The sequence below is a fragment of the Diadema antillarum genome, unplaced genomic scaffold (genome assembly GCF_040938485.1).
Source record: "Diadema antillarum isolate AM-2024a unplaced genomic scaffold, OU_Dant_1.0 scf00000025, whole genome shotgun sequence".
Classification (NCBI taxonomy): domain Eukaryota; kingdom Metazoa; phylum Echinodermata; class Echinoidea; order Diadematoida; family Diadematidae; genus Diadema; species Diadema antillarum.
Window position 1 is genome coordinate 325,001 of NW_027270914.1, and position 23,047 is coordinate 348,047.

The 23,047-nt window shown below is 39.3% G+C and overlaps 1 protein-coding gene across 1 annotated transcript in view; it reads left to right on the forward strand.

Moving 5' to 3' along the window:
- The first annotated feature begins 2,982 nt into the window (after positions 1 to 2,982).
- The window catches only part of LOC139733881 (condensin-2 complex subunit D3-L-like), a 53,008-nt gene continuing 32,943 nt past the window's right edge, over positions 2,983 to 23,047 (forward strand). Inside the window, exons 1-9 of the mRNA XM_071644685.1 lie at positions 2,983 to 3,147; positions 9,639 to 9,803; positions 11,625 to 11,786; positions 12,121 to 12,455; positions 16,147 to 16,280; positions 17,148 to 17,247; positions 17,754 to 17,872; positions 18,662 to 18,860; positions 22,373 to 22,442. Of these exons, the coding sequence (XP_071500786.1) occupies positions 3,084 to 3,147; positions 9,639 to 9,803; positions 11,625 to 11,786; positions 12,121 to 12,455; positions 16,147 to 16,280; positions 17,148 to 17,247; positions 17,754 to 17,872; positions 18,662 to 18,860; positions 22,373 to 22,442 (1,348 nt within the window). The 5' untranslated portion in view covers positions 2,983 to 3,083. The remainder of the gene's footprint in view (positions 3,148 to 9,638; positions 9,804 to 11,624; positions 11,787 to 12,120; positions 12,456 to 16,146; positions 16,281 to 17,147; positions 17,248 to 17,753; positions 17,873 to 18,661; positions 18,861 to 22,372; positions 22,443 to 23,047) is intronic.

Here is a 23,047-nt window from a genome sequence, read left to right on the forward strand (position 1 = left end):
ACACTTATTACAATACGCCTTTTGATGATAAAATTACACATAACAAAATGAAGATTTATATTTTCAATATCTTTCATCAGTTATTTATCTACCAATTAATTTTGAGGAAGCTTTCCTTTTGAAGCAGAATGTCAGCATGAATAAAGTGCTAACGTATGTACTAATGAAACTTCAAGGTGCTGAGACAGGCTATAAACGTTGATTAGTTTTCTTATAGGTCATAAGGCACAATGCTAACATCACCAACTATAATATACATAAGCTATTTTAAGTTTTTCAAAATCTGTTGTATTGCAAATCATTAATTGAACTCCTAAGGCATCACGAAACCAACAAAAAGACGCACCCTTTGTTTTACCGTGAGGACTAAAAAAGGTGAAACTGGTTAACCAGTCAGTTTTAATTGAGTTGTTCATATTTTCTGAAAAAAAAAACCCGAGCTACTCTTATTCTACGCCTATTTCTAAGTTTGGGATCATTAAATGATAGAAGAGTGATTGAGAAAGTGTGTTTTCAGCAGTTTTTCTATCAACCCTTATTGTGACGTATATATAAGTCATAATTATTTATATGTCTTGGAGACCCCTCTTCATTTCTTTAAAATCCTATTCACACTCTTCACTTTCAACTCTAATAACTTTTGACAGGATGATGCTAAAGCTTGGAAAGATGGCAGTAATCATTTATACGGAATATGTTGATAGAGCATTCTCAATTTCAGCTTAATCTGATAATTCCTTCATTGTTGTTGCTCCATGAGTCAATGGTTCACATCCTGTGTTTTTCAAGTTTTTTCCACGTCCCATCAATCATCGCACAGCGGCACGGCTTGGTTAATAGATCCTGTACTTCAGGGGGGTGTTTCATCAACGTTTGTAAGCGCTGACAATTTCAGCAAAATCCTTGGTTTTGATTGGCTGAGATGCTCTGGTCACTGACTGTTACTATGGTGATTCAAGTTGTCAGCGCTGACAATTAAACGTTGATGAAACATCCCCCTGGGCCTCTTATCTCAGTTCACGCTTTTTCAGAGTGCGTGCATTTTCCCAATATTTGGATAGCCTATATAGGAGTCCATTTGAATCGAATTATACATCATTTCAAAGCTTAGAGTATGCTCTTTCAGAATCTGCCATGCCTGGCGACTTTTTGTTGGTTTTGTGATGCAGGGTCACATACGTGCTAAATTCAGAAAGCCCTTCACACTGAATGCCTAAAAAAAAAAGTGTCCGAAAACAATAGTATTCAAAATTAAATTTTCCAGCAGAGTTGGTGCAAAGCAGTTACCATTATGCTTGTACTCTGATGCCAAATGCCTAATAGAGGATAAGACTTGAAAGCTGATTGGTTCAAAACTTTAAAGAGACATGAGACGTGTCCACTAGAGATGTCCCACTTCTCCCGCATCCCAGTTCATCCCGCTCTCCCCTTCGGTGAGTTCTTTAGTATCCTCTTTTCATTGATTTTTCAGCATCGCTTTCCATTGCTGTTGATACTGCTGATGTTCGATACCAATCAACCCTTACTTGCTCCACTCAAGTTGCAAATCATTAAAGGACAAGTTCACCTTCATAAACATAAGGATTGAGAAAATGCAACAATATTAGTAGAACACATCAGTGAAAGTTTGAGGAAAATTGGACAATCGATGCAAACGTTATGAATTTTTTAAATTTTTGTGTTGGAACCGCTGGATGAGGAGACTACTACAGCTTGTGAGTCATATGCGTACAACAGTATAAAGAAAATATAAAAGAAAATTCAACATATTTTCACTTTTTTCGCATAATAAAAGAGCAATTGACTTGCCTCTTTCTAAAGGCAGGGGGAATAATATTACCCATAACAGTTATCGGTAACGAGTCAGGGGAATGTGTACTTTTTTCAAAAGATGGAATTTTGTGAAATTCTCTTTATATTTTCCTTATATTGTTGTACGCATGTGACATCTAAGTTATTCATACACTGCAGTAGTCTTCTCATCCAGCGGGTACTGCAAAAAAACTTCAAAAATTCATAACTTTTGAACGGATTGTCTGATTTTCCTCAAACTTTCAATGATGTGTTCTACTAATATTGCTACATTCTCTCAATCCTTATGTTTATGAAGGTGAACTTGTCCTTTAACATGTAACACACGCACACGCGCGCGCGCACACACACACACACACACACACGTGCACACAAACAAACAAACAACATACAAAATACAAGAAAAAAAAAGAGACGGATTGCAATAATTATAAAAAAAAATAGGAGCCCTACCGGTAGCCCTGAGCCCTCAGAACTCGACTAGACTAGCTCTAGAGTTCTGTGCCCTGAGCCCAATTGGGTGGCCAGGGGTAGGATTTCATTGACTCTTGACCTTACCACTGACACTACCCTTGACTAAATAATAGCCTATGTAGTGGATTCACTTGTGCATATTTTCATTGACGACTTTTGACGAGCTCATTTCTAATTACAGTCAAGTTAAATTCAACGTCTGAATATCAGACTAAATTTGCCTCAGCTGTCGGCGAGCTCACAGAACTCTGTACACACGTAGAGTTCGGTGGTCGAGCTGCGTGAACATTTTTGTGGAAATGTCAGCTGATCTTACATTTATTAAGTTAATTCTTGGCAAAATAAAATGCTTTTATTATCATATTTACAAGTGAAAGATAATATTTAGACGCAATTTAAATTTTGTTTTGTAAATACAGCACCATTATGTTAGGATCAAATGATTTGAATTGCCTAAGAAGGAGTAAACGCTGAAAGAAAGCCTAAAGGCATCTGACAGTAGAGCGCGGCGCCAAGCGCGGCAAGAACGAATTCAGATGGCGGTTTCCGATGCCGTAACGATGCGATGCGCTACGCATACGTATACAATAATACATGGTGGCCCACCGGCACCACCCACCCTGCATGCTGCGCTGCACTCTGCCTGTCTCTCTAGCTCTGTGTGTGTATACTGTGTGTGCATACCAGTAATCGACGTGTAGCACGTCGTAAGATTTTCAGATTCTAACGGATAAACAGGCAGGAATTCTACAATATTGTGCAGTATCAGGAGTACTGTGCTACAGACAGGTTACGAAATGGTCAGCAACAAGGAAACAGCCGAGTGCCTGAAGAGCATAGGAATTCAGGATTTAGACGAAGGTACGCATTAGGCCTACTAAACACATCACCTGACAGACAGTAACACCGTGTCCGTAGAGCGTAGTATTAGTAACACACCAGCCGGCGGCTGCCCTGGCTGGCCGCCCTGTCGAAGCAGTCTGTCCCAGTAGCAGTAGGCCAAACGTTACACACGCTTCGCACGGCGGCGTCTGTCTGGTGGACGTTCGTTATTTCGGCAACACAACACTCAACAGCAGGCCTAACATAAAACACTGAACAGAATATTTGTATGAATGGGTGTATACTGTAGTGCTAGTTAAGTAGGAGTGGCATGGCATCCATACTCATAACCATCCAGTGCCAAAATGCAAATGTTCAGAGAGGTTGCACTGCCCTTCATCAACAAGATGCAACCTCCTAACTAGACAGAAAGATCCGTCTGTCCGGAGGACTCTTTTTAGACCAGGAGCTGGCTGCTGGTCAATTTACCCCATCAAGCCCAAAAGGTTTGACCCCTCAAAGCTAGTTACTGGGGCCACCCCCCTCATTACAAAACTGGGCGTCAGCCTGATACCTGAGGGCGGGGTCGTCCCCCAGGGACCCCCCCAAAATGGCCCCCGGCGGGTGTAATTTACCCCATGGAGCCCATGGACCAAACCTGGTCTAAAAGAATGGCCTAGGGGTGTACATAATAAAAATATAAAAACTGACAAAATATCTGGTCGGGAAAGGGGTTGCCAGACCGTCCCCCCCTGGGCCCCCCCTGGCGGGTGTAATTTATCCCATGCAGCCCATGCACCAAACTTGGTCCAATGAAAGTACTATGGGTGTACATAATGAAAATATAAAAACTGACACGATATCTGGTTGGGAAAGGGGTTGCCAGATCCCCTCACCCCCCCCCCCCCCCCCCCACCACCGCCCATTACGCCCCTTCGTGGGTTTAATTTAGCCAACAGCACCCATGGATCAAATTTGGCTGGGGGAAAGTAGGCCCCACTATGGGTGTGCAAAAAATAAAGATAAAAGCTGACAAAATATCTCACTTACAAAGAGTAATCAAACATATCCCCTACCTTTGCTACCCCCCCCCCCCCCCCATTTTTTAGTGTGAAGGGCCTATACGGTCTGGAGAGGTATGAATGAGCGTGTCATAAAAAGTAATAAATGGAACTTCTTGAATTAAGATGAAGTTATGACAACAGAAGCATTGTGTGTGTACATATATCCACATGCCCCATCCCACTCCCTCCCCCAAAAGAATGGAGTTATCAATATCTACACTAGAAACATACTCAGACAGTGCAGACCTTTGCCAAGCAGCTCATTTCCACCCATCCACACATGCTAAAAACTGCCAAATTTCCCATATAAAAGCCTTTTGCTTTTAAATGCCATCAACTTCCAGCTGTGTGGTAGTGCATTATACCTTGAGCACATGCCTTTACCTTTAGTGCGCATGTATGCAAACCTCAAATTAATGCAGCTTGAACTCCCAATTCCATTGATCTCATCTAGCTGCCATAAGATGAAAATCATCAAAATTTCATAAAGATTCCCGGATCACTACCAAAATTTATATTTATCATCTGTTTTTAAAATGTAATTGTGTTATTATCATCTTTTCATACAAGTTTCATCCAAATGTGTTCTCAACCTTTCAAGTTGTTCTGCATACAAACAATAATGCAGACAATACTATAGACATCTAGATAAGTAGCATAAAACCTCAAGTGGCAGAAATAATTACAACTGTATCCAACATCCTACAGTTCAACTGTGTTACCATGCATGTGGAGCAAGCTCATGTACAACAGTACAAGAAACTGTATACCTGTGATACAAAATTGTACATGCAGTGGGTGCATAGGCCATAGTGTGGTTAATTGCATGCATATATTTATATGTTGTATACATTTTACTTGTTGCATGCAATTATACATTTCGAAGATCGGCAACACGTGTATCATCAGTCTGCAAACAATAAAAAGGCGGTGTTTTCCTGACCTTGGTAAGTGAACTGGGCTTTCCTATTGTAGGTACTATACTGGTAGGCCCCTATGACAGTAGTACATGTATTTCATCACTGGATGACAATTGGTGTCAGTAACAGAGCAAACAAAGAAAGGTCAAGAGTCTAGATCTTGGACTAGATCTAAGTCTCAAATATGCTATGATATGGCTAGATATCTAACGTTAGACCTATATTTCCTATACATGCTATAGCTTGTAGAGTACCTAGTACTATTTGGCGAAACCAAATGAACTGGAACAGGGGATGGATTATCAGTGAGATGTAGTGTATCATGAGTCATAACTGAAAAATCAATAAATAGAACATCAATGTTCTCAGCCTATATAGGTTTAAGTGTCAAAGGTGTGCATTGCTTTAAATTTGCATAGAACACTTAAACTCTGAATTTGTTAAAGTCACTGCACTTCCTATCATTCATAGCTAGAGTCAAAAAGGCAGAATTATACTACATTTCAATTTCTCTATCTAATAGACAACTTTGACTTTAGGATTAGAAATAGCCTTATTAATAGCTATATGTATCATAAGTGTTGAAGATGCAGATGTTCCAGTGAATGAATACTTGCAGAATTGGGTATGAAGATTAGGCAAATAATCTGAAACTCTCTTGCTATATTTAAAGAGAGTTTCAGATTATTTGCCTAATCTTCATACCCAATTCTGCAAGTATTCATTCACTGGAACATCTGCATCTTCAACACTTATGATACATATAGCTATCAATAAGGCTATTTCTAATCCTAAAGTCAAAGTTGTCTATTAGATAGAGAAATTGAAATGTAGTATAATTCTGCCTTTTTGACTCTAGCTATGAATGATAGGAAGTGCAGTGACTTTAACAAATTCAGAGTTTAAGTGTTCTATGCAAATTTAAAGCAATGCACACCTTTGACACTTAAACTTATATAGGCTGAGAACATTGATGTTCTATTTATTGGTTTTTCAGTTATGACTCATGATACACTACATCTCACTGATAATCCATCCCCTGTTCCAGTTCATTTGGTTTCGCCAAATAGTACTAGGTACTCTACGAGCTATAGCATGTATAGGAAATATAGGTCTAACGTTAGATATCTAGCCATATCATAGCATATTTGAGACTTAGATCTAGTCCAAGATCTAGACTCTTGACCATTCTTTGTTTGCTCTGTTACTGACACCAATTGTCATCCAGTAATGAAAAACATGTACTACTGTCATAGGGGCCTACCAGTATAGTACCTACAATAGGAAAGCCCAGTTCACTTACCAAGGTCAGGAAAACACCGCCTTTTTATTGTTTGCAGACTGATGATACACGTGTTGCCGATCTTCGAAATGTATAATTGCATGCAACAAGTAAAATGTATACAACATACAAATATATGCATGCAATTAACCACACTATGGCCTATGCACCCACTGCATGTACAATTTTGTATCACAGGTATACAGTTTCTTGTACTGTTGTACATGAGCTTGCTCCACATGCATGGTAACACAGTTGAACTGTAGGATGTTGGATACAGTTGTAATTATTTCTGCCACTTGAGGTTTTATGCTACTTATATATAGTATTGTCTGCATTATTGTTTGTATGCAGAACAACTTGAAAGGTTGAGAACACATTTGGATGAAACTTGTATGAAAAGATGATAATAACACAATTACATTTTAAAAACAGATGATAAATATAAATTTTGGTAGTGATCCGGGAATCATTATGAAATTTTGATGATTTTCATCTTATGGCAGCTAGATGAGATCAATGGAATTGGGAGTTCAAGCTGCATTAATTTGAGGTTTGCATACATGCGCACTAAAGGTAAAGGCATGTGCTCAAGGTATAATGCACTACCACACAGCTGGAAGTTGATGGCATTTAAAAGCAAAAGGCTTTTATATGGGAAATTTGGCAGTTTTTAGCATGTGTGGATGGGTGGAAATGAGCTGCTTGGCAAAGGTCTGCACTGTCTGAGTATGTTTCTAGTGTAGATATTGATAACTCCATTCTTTTGGGGGAGGGAGTGGGATGGGGCATGTGGATATATGTACACACACAATGCTTCTGTTGTCATAACTTCATCTTAATTCAAGAAGTTCCATTTATTACTTTTTATGACACGCTCATTCATACCTCTCCAAACCGTATAGGCCCTTCACATTAAAAAATGGGGGGGGGGGGGGGGGGGTAGCAAAGGTAGGGGATATGTTTGATTACTCTTTGTAAGTGAGATATTTTGTCAGCTTTTATCTTTATTTTTTGCACACCCATAGTGGGGCCTACTTTCCCCCAGCCAAATTTGATCCATGGGTGCTGTTGGCTAAATTAAACCCACGAAGGGGCGTAATGGGCGGTGGTGGGGGGGGGGGGGGGGGGGGTGAGGGGATCTAGCTGGCAACCCCTTTCCCAACCAGATATCGTGTCAGTTTTTATATTTTCATTATGTACACCCATAGTACTTTCATTAGACCAGGTTTGGTGCATGGGCTGCGTGGGGTAAATTACACCCGCCAGGGGGGGGGGGGGGGGGGGGGCCCAGGGGGGGACGGTCTGGCAACCCCTTTCCCGACCAGATATTTTGTCAGTTTTTATATTTTTATTATGTACACCCCTAGGCCATTCTTTTAGACCAGGTTTGGTCCATGGGCTCCATGGGGTAAATTACACCCGCCGGGGGCCATTTTGGGGGGGTCCCTGGGGGACGACCCCGCCCTCAGGTATCAGGCTGACGCCCAGTTTTGTAATTAGGGGGGTGGCCCCAGTAACTTTGAGGGGTCAAACCTTTTGGGCTTGATGGGGTAAATTGACCAGCAGCCAGCTCCTGGTCTATTTATATTTTGCCATTAACGCTGTCCTCCGTAGACAGACGGAAGGTTGCAGTACCCATTGCTGTGTGGATGTTCTTAACCACTGTCTCTATGGAAAATTGGGTGAGGTACCTCACCCTTCTCGATTGCGTCTAATTCACGGCCTAGGTCGGCAAATTTAAGCTTGAATAGTGGAATCAACTATTCAAGAGTATATTTCACTCACAAGATGAATGAATAATCCAACATTTTGGTCGAATTTTCAATGTAAAACACACATCAACCAGCCCGTTGCGTCGTCACGTTCAAACTGCAGCAACATACAGTACGAATCTATTAGCCAATCACATGCAAGGTAGTTTCTACGTGTTTTTTTTACTGAAACACGTACCTCACATGTGATTGGCTTACAGATTCAAAATGGCGACTTACGGCTAGCGGACGGCGATGTTGCGATATGGATAAAATTTCTGCGTTATAACCGAGTTACTGTGAGTATTTCGATTGCAAAATGTGAGAAATTAACCCCAAATATTGCTGCATAATGTGTCATGTCATGTCAAACTTATTTGAATGTAAAAAAGCTGCCTGAAATTTGGTTTATAGTAACGTTTGATCTGTTCGCTACTGCCACACAGGAGGTGGCATCATTGACTTCGGTCTGTATACGGAGGGGATCCGTGAAGCCAGACGCAGTCTCCGCGGAACATTCCCCGACGGACAGATACAGACCGATCTTTCGGTCAACCTCCTAACTAGCCCCGGAGACCCGCCGCTTACGTTGTACGTTGGGGCTGCTGGTCGCAGTTACCTCCTATTCTAACCTGCTGGGTTCCACATGCTGTAAAAAGGGACCAATGTTTTTACTTGCACAGACACTCTCACTTTTATTGTACGTCATAAGAGAGACATGCACAACCTTGTCACTTTGGCACCTCCACGCACTGGCACATGACACGATTTGCATCCCGGTATAGCTTCCTTGGAGTACTTTGGAGCTGCGAATGGAATTGCTGCAACAAGTAACAAGTAACGTTTAAAAGCCAAAAGGAGCTTCTCAAACGAACGAGACTATCATAATATATTATCATATGGATGCAGTTCTAATTTCTTCCTCATTATCAATCAATGTTGGCTGAGCGAAAGATCAGTCTGTAGCACTGTAAACTTTAAATTACCTATCTTGTAATGTAATCGGGGAGTCGGGGCATATTCGGGGCACACATCGGCCGGGGCATGTCAGGGCGATCGTTAACGGCCCGTTATCGATTGCCCCGTCACTGTACAGCACTACAGGCATGCTAACCTGGAAACACTGAACTGCACATTACTTGAATATGAGACCATTCTGAAGCAAATAATTTTCACACAACAGTAATATAATAAATGTAGGCCTACTCTTAAATGAATCCACAAGGCACAAGGATTGGAACAATCATCCCCCCAGCATTCCCGCTGATTCCCACTAATCAGGTACTACTAGCCATCCCCTATTAAGGGGAAATTGTAAGACTTTAATACACTTTATTTGTGAACTGATTTTTTTCTTAGTATAATGTGTGTGCATTTTGAAAGTAAAGATTTAAATTATGTTTTGTGATATTGTAAAGCGCATAGGGAACATTCACTTATATGCGCTATAAAAATGTCATTATTATTATTGTAAAACAATTTTACTCTCTTTCTTCATTGCTCTCCACAGGGTGGGTGAATGCTGTTTGGAACAGCGACTTCACAGAGAGTCCTGACCTCCCAACAGGGGCGGAAGAGCTGTTTAGCAATCACCGGCAGGTTCTTTCCTCCCTCCGAGATGCCACTGAAGTCTGCACGCCGTGGGCAAGGATTGACTTTGCCACTCTTCCTCAGGGTAGGTTCACTGCACTTTACTTGTGAAAGCCAGGCAGGTCCCATGCCGAGACAAGCCCCCTTGAGGAATGTTCTCATACCTTAAAGGGACTGTACAGCATGCAAGAGCATGCAATTCCAAGAAGGATTCAATGTTTACTTGATAAAAACTGGTTGTCAAATGGCTGAGATATCCAAAAAAGTGATAATAATAAAAGGCGACAGGCCACGCCCCTTATTAGGATCTCTTTGTTTCACCTTGTTCTGGGATATCTCGGCCATCCCAAAACCGATCCCCATCAAATAAACTTTTGATACCCCCCAGAACCGCATGCTCCGTGACATCTCATAGAGTGGTTTCTGAATATCTCGCAAAACGTTCAAAGCTAAATCCCCACCCCAACCAGAACTATACACACCCTTTGTCCCGTTGAGGAAGGACTGATTTTGCTACAACACGCATTTCCCATAGACACTTGCCTGAGTGAATACTTGGGACTTGTCCTCAACGAATTAATCAGGGAGTTTGTTTTCCTTGATGTCATCTCCCATTTCTTTTCTTTTTGTATTTTCAGTGCTCTTGCCCAAGCACCTACCTCCGCCAGGTGCCAGAGAGGTTAAATGTCTTTGCCTGCATTGCCTTAAAAAAAGTTTGTTTGTTTGTTTGTTTGTTTGTTTGTCTGTCTGCAAAATATGACTCAAGAAGTTGTGAACGAATTTGGATACAGGCAAACTTGATAATGACACAAGGAACAGATGATTAAATGTTGACCCTACTGATCTGGGAGAATTTTTCTTTTTTTTTTTGCATTTTCGAAGGGTTTTCTTTTTTGCATTTTTAAAGTTTATTTTTTTATCTTCTGGCCAATAAGGTCAATGAATTTGAGAGTTCAAACTGAGCATGTTTGAGGTTTTGCATATATGCGCTCTAAAGCACATGCTCTGCTCAATGCTCTGTGCAGCAGGAAGCTAATGAGGTTAACATGCCTCTTTTTAATTGGGAAATAGAGCAATTTTCAGCATGCTATCGGAGTAAATGAGCTGCTTGACAGAGGTCTGCGCTCTCTGAATGCTTTTAGATTCTGTTTCATTAGAGAATCAAATAGCCATTGGGACATTCCGAACAATTCATATAATTTAACATCATGTAATACATAAATCGATAGTTCCATATTGTGGAATTTATTGCAGATACCAATAAACTGAGAAACCCAAAACATAGGCGTACACTGAACAAGGACAATGAGTGGTTTGAAGGCATAATTTACCATTTGCAGAACAAAAAACCGAGCTTTAGAGCTTCAAAATAGTACTAAAATGTGAGTTAGAGATAGGAACAACCTATGTAAAAATTTGAATCATATTTAATGTTAAGTGAACTATTGTTAAATGATACAAAATGTGTACAATAGTTTGATCAAAAATGTTTCTAGACCAAACTGTCTACAGTTATGGTTTATTGGGAAATATAAATAGCTCCTTATATTTTTGGCTTTATTGTGAAAATTTTACATGGTAGGATGTCTTATAATACAACTGACCTACACATAAATGCATCAAACGTGATATCTCAACCATTTTTTAAATCACTGTTCCCGATAATAAACAGTAGGCCCACCTTTAAAGTTTAATGGAGACCCATAGTGACACATAGAGAAAGAAGTCTCACTTCCTTTACAGAGTAAAAAATCTTTGTGGTTTTCCACCTTCAAGGTATGCAGATGTACTCGTAATGCAAGAGGTAATATTTTTGCGAGCTGCTAATTGAGTTCACATTTATCTCTTTGTAAATTAATCTGATATTCTCCCCACTCTCCCCCCCCCCCCCCCCCCCCCCCCCAAGGATTTTGGAATGTGCTCTGTGAGAATGGCATTGTACCTCGGTCCCTGCTGGCTGGACTGTACTATTTCATCGACGGGGTTGACAGCCTGACCTCAACGGCGTTAGAAAGAGAGCTGGCAATTACAGCAGGGCATCTCTACATCCTGCTGCTAGAAATTCCAGGTTTGCAATAATCCTACTTTACCTACCTTTTTTAAATGAAATCAGAGGTGTAATTTCCTGTTATGATACAATTGTCGTGCTTTGTCTCTGTGTGTAAGAAAAAAAATGTAGCATAATTATTCTATTTCTTTTCCATCACAAGGGATTAGTATTTGATAATCAGTATATGTTGACAGGCCTTGTGGGTCATCTTGCTGTAATGCTTATGTTTAGATGTGACTTCCTGAATCTATCTCTTCCACCAGTTATTAGACCATTCCTGATACCTCTAATTCCAGCACATATTTTAGTACATGAAGGTGGGAGTGAGGAATATACATTTTCTCACATTCAGGCAGTGGTGCCTACCGTGTGCAACAGCCCATGCTGTTTGAGAAGGCTCTCAACACCTTCAAGCTGTGGCCCAGATCAGAGAGCAACAAGAGAAAGAGGGCGGAGACTAAGAAGGGCGGTCAGCAGCGTCCAGCTAGCAGGCAGGGTCAGGGTTCAAAGGGTCAGGGTGCGAAGTCTCGAAGGCTGAACACAGGAGGGGCCGCCTCGCAAAATGCGTCTGGTGAGAGGCAGGGGGAGGAGGGAAGTGATGATGATGATGATGAAGAGGAAGAGGTGGTTGCCTTGACAACACAAGAGGTGGATCGCATCCAGAGGGCTATTCTTCATGCCACTAAGGTAAGTTGGGGTTGTTTCTATGTACCTCATCAGAAGATTGTTTTTGTTTGTTGCTATTGGGGAGAGACAACAACCCCTCCCTCTTAACCCTAACTTACCTGGGGGGGGGGCCATAATGGCCCCCCCCCCCCTCGACAAATTCCGCGACCATTCCAGCGCGCAAAATTTTTTGACCGCGCCGCTCGCTGACTTTTTACTTTTAAGTCTCGCGCAACTTTTGAGACCAAATTTGTCATGCCCGGGCATACCGTTCCGAAGCCACGCCCCTTCAAAAAATTTTCGTCAACCCCAAAATTGCTCAAAAACGTGATTTTGTGTACAAAGTCAATACAAATTGTGTTTTTTTCAATTAATTCATATACAGATTCATGTTTTTAATTCTAATGGCTGAAATCAATTTATTTTAGTATAATTATGCTTCAAAAAATGTGTATGACATATTCTGCTGAAAAAAACAACAAAAACAAAAGTTCGAAAAACAAAGAAATACATAAAAAAATTGATAAAACAATAAAAAACATAAGAAATCAATTTTGATACTGAATTTTTTTTTATGCACAAATGTTTGGAATGTCACTACGAATATTTACACCAAAAATTAGCATTCCATAAACTTTTATAAGCTAATTAAAGACAAAAATGAGGTTTTTGCATATATTTGCATAATTAATTGATTTAAAATAGAAAACGCAAATTTTTAAAAAGTTTAACTTAAGGGCAAGTCCAAGATAAGGTCCCCTCAGAAGGCAAAATTTCATCTTTGCTCAATATTGACATGTTTGGTATCATTTTGAAGCTTATGAGTTGAAGTTTTGATTTCCATGGAGGAAAAAATCATATTACGTAATTTTATGCAAATTTCAAGGGCTTCATTTGCATAAATGTGAAACACAGCGTTACGTATGGGACATTTATAAAAATTCATATTAATTCAAAGGAAAGCAAATGATATTTGATTAATATGTGGACATAAGAAGTTCATCAAATAGTTTAACTTGGTATGAAAATTTAGGGATTATGCAAATGATTATGCAAATTAGCTCGTGTCCTATCATGAGATGTCCCATACGTAACAAATTGAGGTCATTTTTTTAGGTTTTTGCTGAAATTGCTAAGGTTATATTAATGACCTTTTGGAAAGTTCTAATTTATTTTTTAGAGAAATTAAATACCATAGAAAAAAGAAAAAACAGTAAAAGGAATATTTTTTATTAGGCATTGAAATAATGTTACGTATGGGACAAATGCGTTACGTATGGGACATCCTCATACATAATGCATGTGAATGCATGTAGCTAGCTGGGAAGGACTCTCAGTACACAAATGGTCAATCATCCTGAAGAAAGCATCCCAACATTGTAGCTACTTTTTGAGTTATAGATACTTTAAACAATACATGTACTTTACTGAACAATTTTCAGAAAGGGGGAGGGGAAAATGGCAAAATACACAATGAAAAATCAGCATTAAAGGAATGGTATAGTTTTTTGCAGAAATGGGGATTCAGTTTTCAACATTTAATGAGATGATTGGAAACCAATTATATGAATTACTAAAGAGCATATAATCCTAAGACTAGAGGAATTCAAAGTTTAGTGATGGAGATCCAATTTGAAATGGTTGTGATATAAATATTAAAAAAAATATAAAGTAAAATAATTTTTTTTTAATTGCAAGTGATACACAAATTGTCCGTATTCCGGTTTCAATAATAGCCACGACAAAATTCATGGGTATACATACTGAGGTGTGACTCGAATCAATGACCTGACTGCTAGACAGACATCATATATCTACTCGATCACTGGGGTTCCACGCAGCAGGTATTGCTTATTTATAAAAATTAATATTTCTTGTGTCAAGTTGTTTTTTATTGAAACGAAATGGCAAACTGCCCTTCATCAATGGAAGTAAACACTTTAAACTATTCAATTTTTCAGTAGTAACAATCCTGATAAAAATAGGGCATACATACTCAGGTTGGTCATAAAAATATAGAATATGATTAAATATGATTATGATGGTAAATATTTGGGAAATATTGTTCCCTTGTCAATCTGGATCAGTATTTGAGTAGTTTCAACTGATTCAATTTCAATAATTATGCAAAAATTTGTTTATGGGTATTTTGCAAAATTACTTTGCAAAATACCCATAAACATGTCTCTCCACACACTAAACGAATGGGGGACAAAGGGCATGCATACTCAGGTTGGTCATAAAAATATAAAAATATGATTGAATATGATTAGGATGGTGAATATTTGGGGAATATTGTTTCCTTGACAATCTGGATCAGTATTTGAGTAGTTTCAACTGATTTTACTTCAATAATTATGCAAAATACCCATAAACATGGTTCTTCACACACTAAATGAATGGGGGACAAACTGTCCCATACGTAACTGTCCCATACGTAACACGTCATGTCTGTCTTTAATTAGAACCTGTAATTAGAGCTTTTTGCCTAATGACACGAAACTTACTTGTGATAATCTTGAGTGTTGTGACTTTCATCACAGTGAGTTACAAGTTGTAGAATGAAATACTTTCAGAGAGTTTTGAGGTTGAAAAAAATGTTCAAAAAAACAAAATTTTTCTGGTCCCATACGTAACGGCACATATTTTCTCTTCTAGAATATAATTGTGAAGGTCATTTTTCTCCATTTTTTGCATGATTATACTTCTCCTAGATATCAATCACCATGATAAAGTTTAATATGATCAAAAGCCATTAACACTATTTTTCAGGTCATAAAAGTCTCTGAATGTCCCATACGTAACGCGCGTGTTATCTTGGACTTGCCCTTAACAGTCTTGTAGATTACATCCCGCTTTATGTTCATGCAAAATTTTGCGGCGATCGCGCGATCAACGGCCGAGATCTGAAGGGGGGGCCATAATGCCCCCCCCCCCCCCCAGGAATTCAAGCTCGCTAAATAGCCCAGGTAAGTTAGGGTTAAACCTGTTCCTTACGGCAACCTGGTATACCAGGTTGCCGTGGTGTCAACTGATATACAGGAACCTGGTACATGTAATACCAGGTTCCCAAAATGTCAACAGACAGGAGTGCCTGCATTTGTGGCCTGAATTCATATTGTTTCGTATTGTGCTGCCCACAAAATGGCTTTAATAAAAGATTAGAGCTTTTATTTGTGTATTAAATGGGGGAGAGACAAATCCCTCCCTCATGTCACCCTGCATTTTAAGGATTTTGAGCCATTAAGAGAGAATCAACCCCAAAGATGAAATTTTATCGGTAATAGTGAGCATATGAGGTCGCTAATTAAAAATGCCATGGACACAAGTGGAGCAATTGCAGTAGGATCCTGTATGTCCATGGCATAGAAGATCTTAGCACAACTGTGATGTTAATTGCAGAGTGTGCTGTTTTAATGTGGACCTGTTACCTTTTACTGTAGTATGTGTTGCCAAAGCCATTGACTGCCATGGTTGCACTCGGCTGTTTGAGGTGCTGGCTTAATTGCGACCATCTGTTAAAATAAAATCACACGCCATTCATCCTACCTGGCTGAGGGCGAAAAATTACTCATGTGGAAAGTTCTGCTTTTCAGTATTAAAGTGAAGTTGTTTTTGTGTGTGAGGTGAAGACACATCTTCTACAAGTTATCGTTAATGCAGTTTACTCCAGCCCCCCCCTTATTTTGTGCTTACCTTCTGTGCTATGTAGGAGGTTGTCTACATGCTGCGAAGTGTTCCGTTGAAGAGCTCAGATCAGATCATCGACCATGTCATGATGCGTCTGGCAGAGGTCAGTCGTACCCCCACTGAGCAGGCCTGGGATGACACCTTTGGCAACAACATGTAAGTTTTCTCTTCATTCCACTCATTCTAACAGGAGTTTGATCAGTCCTTGTCTAGCAGAAATTCATCTCCAAACAGTGTGCTTTTTATTGTCAGAATCTGGAAAGAAAAGGGTACCATCCTAAAGTCATCGCAAAATATTAAAAGTATAGAAATGAATCTGTAAATATTCTGCTTCAAATTTTGTTAAGAGATTGATGGGAAAGATATATCAAACATTCACATTGCAAAACCACTCATATACAAAACCTTTTTTCCATCTGTAGCAGGATGTGATACAGAGTACACTAGGCACAAAGTCTTTTGAAACCAGCAGAGCTATTGCCATGCAGTCAAAGAAGGAGAGAAGGAAACAGAATTCCATTTCTTTGGAGTCCTTCCCTCGTAGCATCTGTGATCAATTTTGTGCATCATGAACTGGACTTCGTTGCCACATGAGTACCCGTCTCGGGAAATGGCTTCTCTGCCTCCTCATATGTCACATTGATAGAAGATCCCAAGAGGTCATCACATCAGTGTCATGAAATGCACAGAATGTGACCATATTTTGGCAGAAAAATGACACAAATAACCACTCCATTCTAGTATTGTTAAGATATATAAACATACAACGAAAATGATGAAAGTTTTTGCTTTTTTAAACATTTTTTTTGGTTTTCATGTTGGACATTAGGTGGTTAAGATTTTGTAAAACTTAAACGTGTGTCAAATTTGCAGGTGTTATGAAATCATATATTTTGCAGTATTTCTTAGCTTCCATACCAGGGCCTTCAGTGAGACCTGCATACAAAACATTAAAAAAAAAGAAAAACCCAGAAAGCTTCTCTGCGCTCATTTTTCTTTTTGGGATAATTTCTCTTCTTACAGTTCCCTGGATGAAGTGTACAGCATTAGTCATCTCGCCTTCCTTGGCATGGAGGCACTCTGCTCTGGTTCCCATGGCGACCCTTCCCAGATGCTTAGGATGGTGAGTGTCAGCCAGCTTTGGTCATCTGGAATGGTCTTTGTCGTAGTCTGTATATTTTTACCATGGTAACCCAATCACTTTCCCTCTCTACCAGGAAACACTTTTCTTTCTTTCTTTTGTGTACCTATTATTCACACTCAAGAGCAAACATGACATAAATTCATACTCCTTAGATATTGATGAACTAAAATTGTTAATCAAGATGGTTATTAATTGTTTATTTGTTAATCAGGAAAAAAAAAAGATTAACAGAGAAATATGCTTCCCATAATAGCAGGTATTGATCCTTAAGAACTTTCAATAAAATGCAACAATTCTACCAATAGTATTTTTTTTTCTTTGAAGTCATCTAGAAGCAAAGTAAAATCTTTCACCCGGCATGATTTACAATTGCAAATATTAAACGATCCAAGCCATAGCTGTGTGATTATTTTTTTCAACCCATGATTAATTCCTTGCTCTTCGGTCCCTTTCACCTTCTAATCTCTGATTGGTTACCATCCCAGGTTTTCAATCACCTCCTGCCCAACATCCTGATGCTGATTGGTGAGAATCGGTCAGTTGCCATGGCAACCATTCCAAAGCACATCCAGCTGATGAAAGACCACGCCGAAGCATTTGCGAGGTTTGACCTTTTCTTTGTGTCTAGTTTTGATTTGTTTTCCCCCCATGCGAGCCCATTCCCAAAGACAAATATCACGCAAAGAAAGTATATTGCAAATATAAGAAAATCCATCTCATCTTTCATAGCTAAATGCAATGCTGCACAATGCCAGTGCTATCAAATTTCATTGATTCCGTTCAAAGCTTCCTGAAAAATCAACAATTTCCTCACATTCTGAAAGAAAAATATGAAAGCTTCCTCGATTTTACAATAAAGTTATAAAATGCAAGTGTGATAGAAGTATTCCAAAAAAGTTCCTGTTTTTCCTTGAGCTTGTTATTACGACAGTTATACTTGGTAAAGTGCTTTGATCAGCATTTTAATGAAAAGTCACCATATGAAAGACTATTTCTTTCTTTCTTTTTAGTGTCATTATTTGATCTGCTCAAAGGCTGCTTTGAACCACTCTGACTTAGAGGAAACTAAAACCCAAATGTAAATGTGGATTGAATGAAAGCAGTAATATCAGTAGAACATATCAGTGAAAGTTTGAAGAAAGTTGGAGCATTGCTTTCAGAAGTTATGAATTTTAAAGTGTAGTTGTGTCCTTATCCAGTGATGACTGTACCAAAACTTTTAACAATTCATATCTTTTGAATGGAGTGTCCAATTTTTCTCAAACCTTCACTGATGTGCTCTACTAATATTGCTGTACTCACTGACTCCACATTTATATTTGGGCTGTGGTTTCTTTTGAATCTGTAGATGTTGGCCTTGACTATAGTTCGGCCTTACAATGCTTTGTTTCAGTCACATGAATAATCAGTTGGGGGAGAAAGCACTGCCCTGCATACGGGTTCTCATGCAGCACATGTGCGTCAAAGTTCCGGACAAGGTGGAATATCGGACGAGGGTGTCCCACACCATCGCCAGACTGCTGGCCGGAGTTCCCCCCGAGGCTGAGGCCAGCTTTGTCAAGTGGCTCTACCTCTACTCCAAGAATGCCAAGGTACTTTTTTCCTTCCGTCTTGATCCCCTCCTGGCAGTATTGGTAGTTATCCTTCACATTTGATTGTGAGGCCACCAAATAATTAAATGAATTTGCAATTGAATATTTGTGACCCGCTGCGACAAAAGGATCCTAAAGTCACTGATGGGCGAGCCGAGAAAATCGAGTTGGAAGTCAGATCATCAAAATCAGTCAAAACATTCGAATTTCTGTTTTTGACATAATTTTGTAGTCTAATGTATCTTCTATCATCTGCCGAAATTTCGAAGCTAAATGATCAAAGGAAAGGCAAGAAAATAGCGTTTTCTGGGCCATGATTTTCTGACTTTCAACGGAACTGAAACGTGTCCAAAGAAAGAGCAGTGGACCAACCGCTTTCAGAAAGCAGGGGGAATAATTGCTACCCTTAACATTATGTCAATATCAAGTTGATGGAATTTGTAATTTTCATGAAAAATGGATTTTTGTAGTATTTTCTTCATATTTTCTTGGTATTGTTGTCCACTCATACGTCATAACCTCTAGTAGTCTCCTCATCCAGCGGTTCCAACACCAAAACTTTAAAAATTCATAACTTTTGCATCGATTGTCCGATTTCCTTCAAACTTTCACTGATGTGTTCTACTAATGTTGCTGCTTTCACTCAATCCACATTGTTCCTGGGGTTTATCTTCTCTTTAAAGGCGGTTTTCTCGAAACGCTGATTTCCTAAACCCCTCAAGATGCACTGATGAAATCATCGATATCTCTGCAACCGAGTACTTTTATGAGTCATGTTATATATGACATTAAAGTGAAAGAGTAAGGGAATAATGGAATGTCATGTTTAGAAAATTGTCCTCCCCCGACTTTCGGATCCTTTTGATGCAGCGGGTCACATTTGCTTTCTTATTCCCGACCTGCCACCACTATTTCTCTCTAATGTATCACTCAGTATCACTACCTTATGATTAGTCATATGTGACCGGCGACAACGGTTTCAGGCAAAAGTCGGGCATTTTGAAAATTCATTTTTTCACTGAATCACATTGCCCATTTCGTAAGCTTTGCATTGATATAAAACACTTGTATTCTTCGGCACCATAAGTGGGCATGGAAAGCAAAATAAAATGCACTTTTTAAGTTGTTAGCCTGACAAAATTGTGAGAAAACGGGCTTTGAAGATTCACCTCTTTCTCAAAGACAATGTCCGAGCGGCGATGCGAGGTGAGAATCACCCATCCATACGATGGTGCCAATCGATGTTAAGCTCCGCCTCTAGCAACCACATCGCCTTCTGATTGGCTCACTGAGAGAGTCAAATTTCCCGGGCACCCTTCCTAGCAGCTCAGCGTATGGAGCCGAAAAACAATGCGGTTCGCTCGGGTTTGTTTTACCATTACGTCTTTCAAGATGGCGGATACGATAATTGCACGTATGGTGTACATGTGTATGGTGCACGCATTACGCAATGGCATCCACACGCTATGACCATGTGCATGTAACAGGAGCGGGTGGTGAATCCACACATTTACAAATCGCGTTTTCATTGTTGTTGATTTGACTTTATCATTGCCGACCTTTTTGAAGGCAGATAAATGACAGTGCTGGCAAAGGTCACGCTTCCTGTTTGTTTTGCTTTTACAAGCCGTGCATATGTTGCCTTGTTTGGTGGTGTTAATTATATTAAAACAAACAAACAAACACGACTCGTTAGTTTCGTGCGATCTTGATGTGTAGTATTTGAATATAACTGGTTTCATGTGACCTCTCCTTTCCTCTCATCTACCTTTCCTTGAGTCAGTCTGCTGTCATAATTTTTACTACATGTACAAGTAGACTAGTTTTTTTTTTCTTCTTTTCACACGATTATGTCGTGCTACGTACATGATATTTGTTTCACTTCCGTTGTCGAATATTGCGGTAGAATAGTTTGGATAGAAAGCCAAACGAAGAGCACGAACTACAGCGTATAAACCACTATAGCAAGAACAATGGAGCATGTAATCACATGCACGCGTGGACAAAGCATTCCCCAAACGCTGCAACTGGTGTCTCCGAAAGCCGAATTATGTAAATGTGCGCGACGCACCAGCCAATCGCATGCGAGACCTTGTGCCGTAGCAACGCTGGGGATATTGGCGCGGCGTTCGAAAGAAGCTCGAAACTGACGAGTGCGATCCAACATAGGGTGCTTAAAATTCCATTTTCGATAGGAAAAACGTAGTCTTATGCTACGAAATTTAGTGTAGATGTAGAAAACATATCAAAGATTCGATTTCTGCAAAAAACCCAAATCGACAAAAATAATGGTAAAGATCTTTGTACCCCGCCTAGGAGGAAATTTGCTATTGCGACTTTTGCCTGAAACCGTTGTCGTGGGTCACATATTATTCAGTGCCAGTATTAATATATCATGCAGATATCACCATCTATATGAACGTATGTATAGTAATTGGAATTATTAGCTTTATGATTTTGCCAGATTCTGATTGCTTGGATTTAAAAAGAATCTCATCACAGTAGTGTTGTCTTAATATGGCTGACTGTATGTTTGAAGGAACACATCCTGAATTTTCAATATTGAATACTTGGAGATTTGTTAGGATGTCTGAGGTTGTGCAGAATTATTCAAAAGATATGTAAGGGGAGGTAGATTTCCTTAGCTTCAAAACACTACACTTCAACATCATGTCTGTTAAAGAATGAGTACATATAGTTTGTATTTCATGTCAGTACTTTTAAACATTAAAAAAAAAAAATATATATATATATATATAGTGGTTGTTTTTCACACCCCCTGAAATATGGTAGTTGGAGTTAAGGAATGCAATTGCCATGTTGAACACAGCAGGAAGTTTCATTAAAATGATTTGAAGCTCAGATGAGATTTAATCTCCCCTGAGCTCTCGTGTGACACAAAAACACACATCAAATCAAAACTCAAGAGACCTAATGCCTTAATTCCTGAAAAAGGACAATGTTCTTTGAATTCTTCTTATTTCTGTCAGATATTAACCCGTTGAGGACGAGTCCCGAGTATGCTCGGGCAAATGTCTATGGGGAATGTGTGTTGTAGCAAAATCATCCTGTCCTCAATGGGTTAAGATGTCCCTCATGTACCTTGAGAGAAGATGAGCAGTATGATGGATGTTTCAGCATTATATATCAGTTGGTGTCACATTGTCCATTTCTTTTATCCGATTTAGTCTGGTGTGGTATTTTGTGTCAGGGGTTGGATACTGTAAGGTCAAGTTGCGTTGTGCTTACATCAACTTTGAAACCTTCAGACTTAGTAGAGTACCAAAAGTGTGATATCGTAGCCACTCATCTCCATGGAAACTGGTTCCAAACAACCTCACCTGGTCTGAGTGTTTGTGGTCACACCTGGTTCCAATCCAAGCTATAACAAAAGACTAACCTCATTACTTTGGTACTTTATTCTGCTCTGATCTTCATTATAAAGTATGTACAGACCAAGATGATTGATCTGTGTTTTTGTTTAACTTGAGTATTGTTGTGTCCATGTGTAGATCAGCTATCGAGTCTTTGCCTTGGAGGTGGTGAGTGCCTTGTTGGAAAGACCTGAGAGACAGACTTCAGGTATATTGTTCATCCTTGCCTTCTTGTTAGAGCACATCAAGCTCCAGATGTCGCTTTTCTGTTGTTAGGTGCTATGGATTCTCTTTACGCTTTCGATTGTTTGTTTTCGTATGTCATATTATGAAATTGTGTCTTTCATTTGAGCTCTGATGATAAACCAATGTTCATTTTGGTTGTAGAATCTTCCACAAGCTCTTTAATGGGATCTGCTAAACATACATTACTGATCCTTAAAATTGCAACATATTTTGGAAGATAAAGGTTTCTGTCTCAAATTATGAGGGCAATTTACTTCTTTTTTTTTATTTGTGCTGATTAGCTACATGAAACTGGTTCTACTTCTCATACAATGTAATTATTTTTTATACAAAATATATAAGAAGAGTTGCAAATTTACCATTGACAGGCTGACAATTCTTGCAGTCAACATTGAACATCACCATTTTAAAAGTTTTCAATACATTGTTTGAACTAAAAGAGCTCCTTCCAGTAATATCATTCTCTGTTCTCTCATTAATGTTCTCTCTATCTCCACTCACATTTTTCTGTTTCTCTTTTTTTCTCTCTTGTCTGTTTTTTTCTTCTGACTCTTTCTCTCTTTCTCT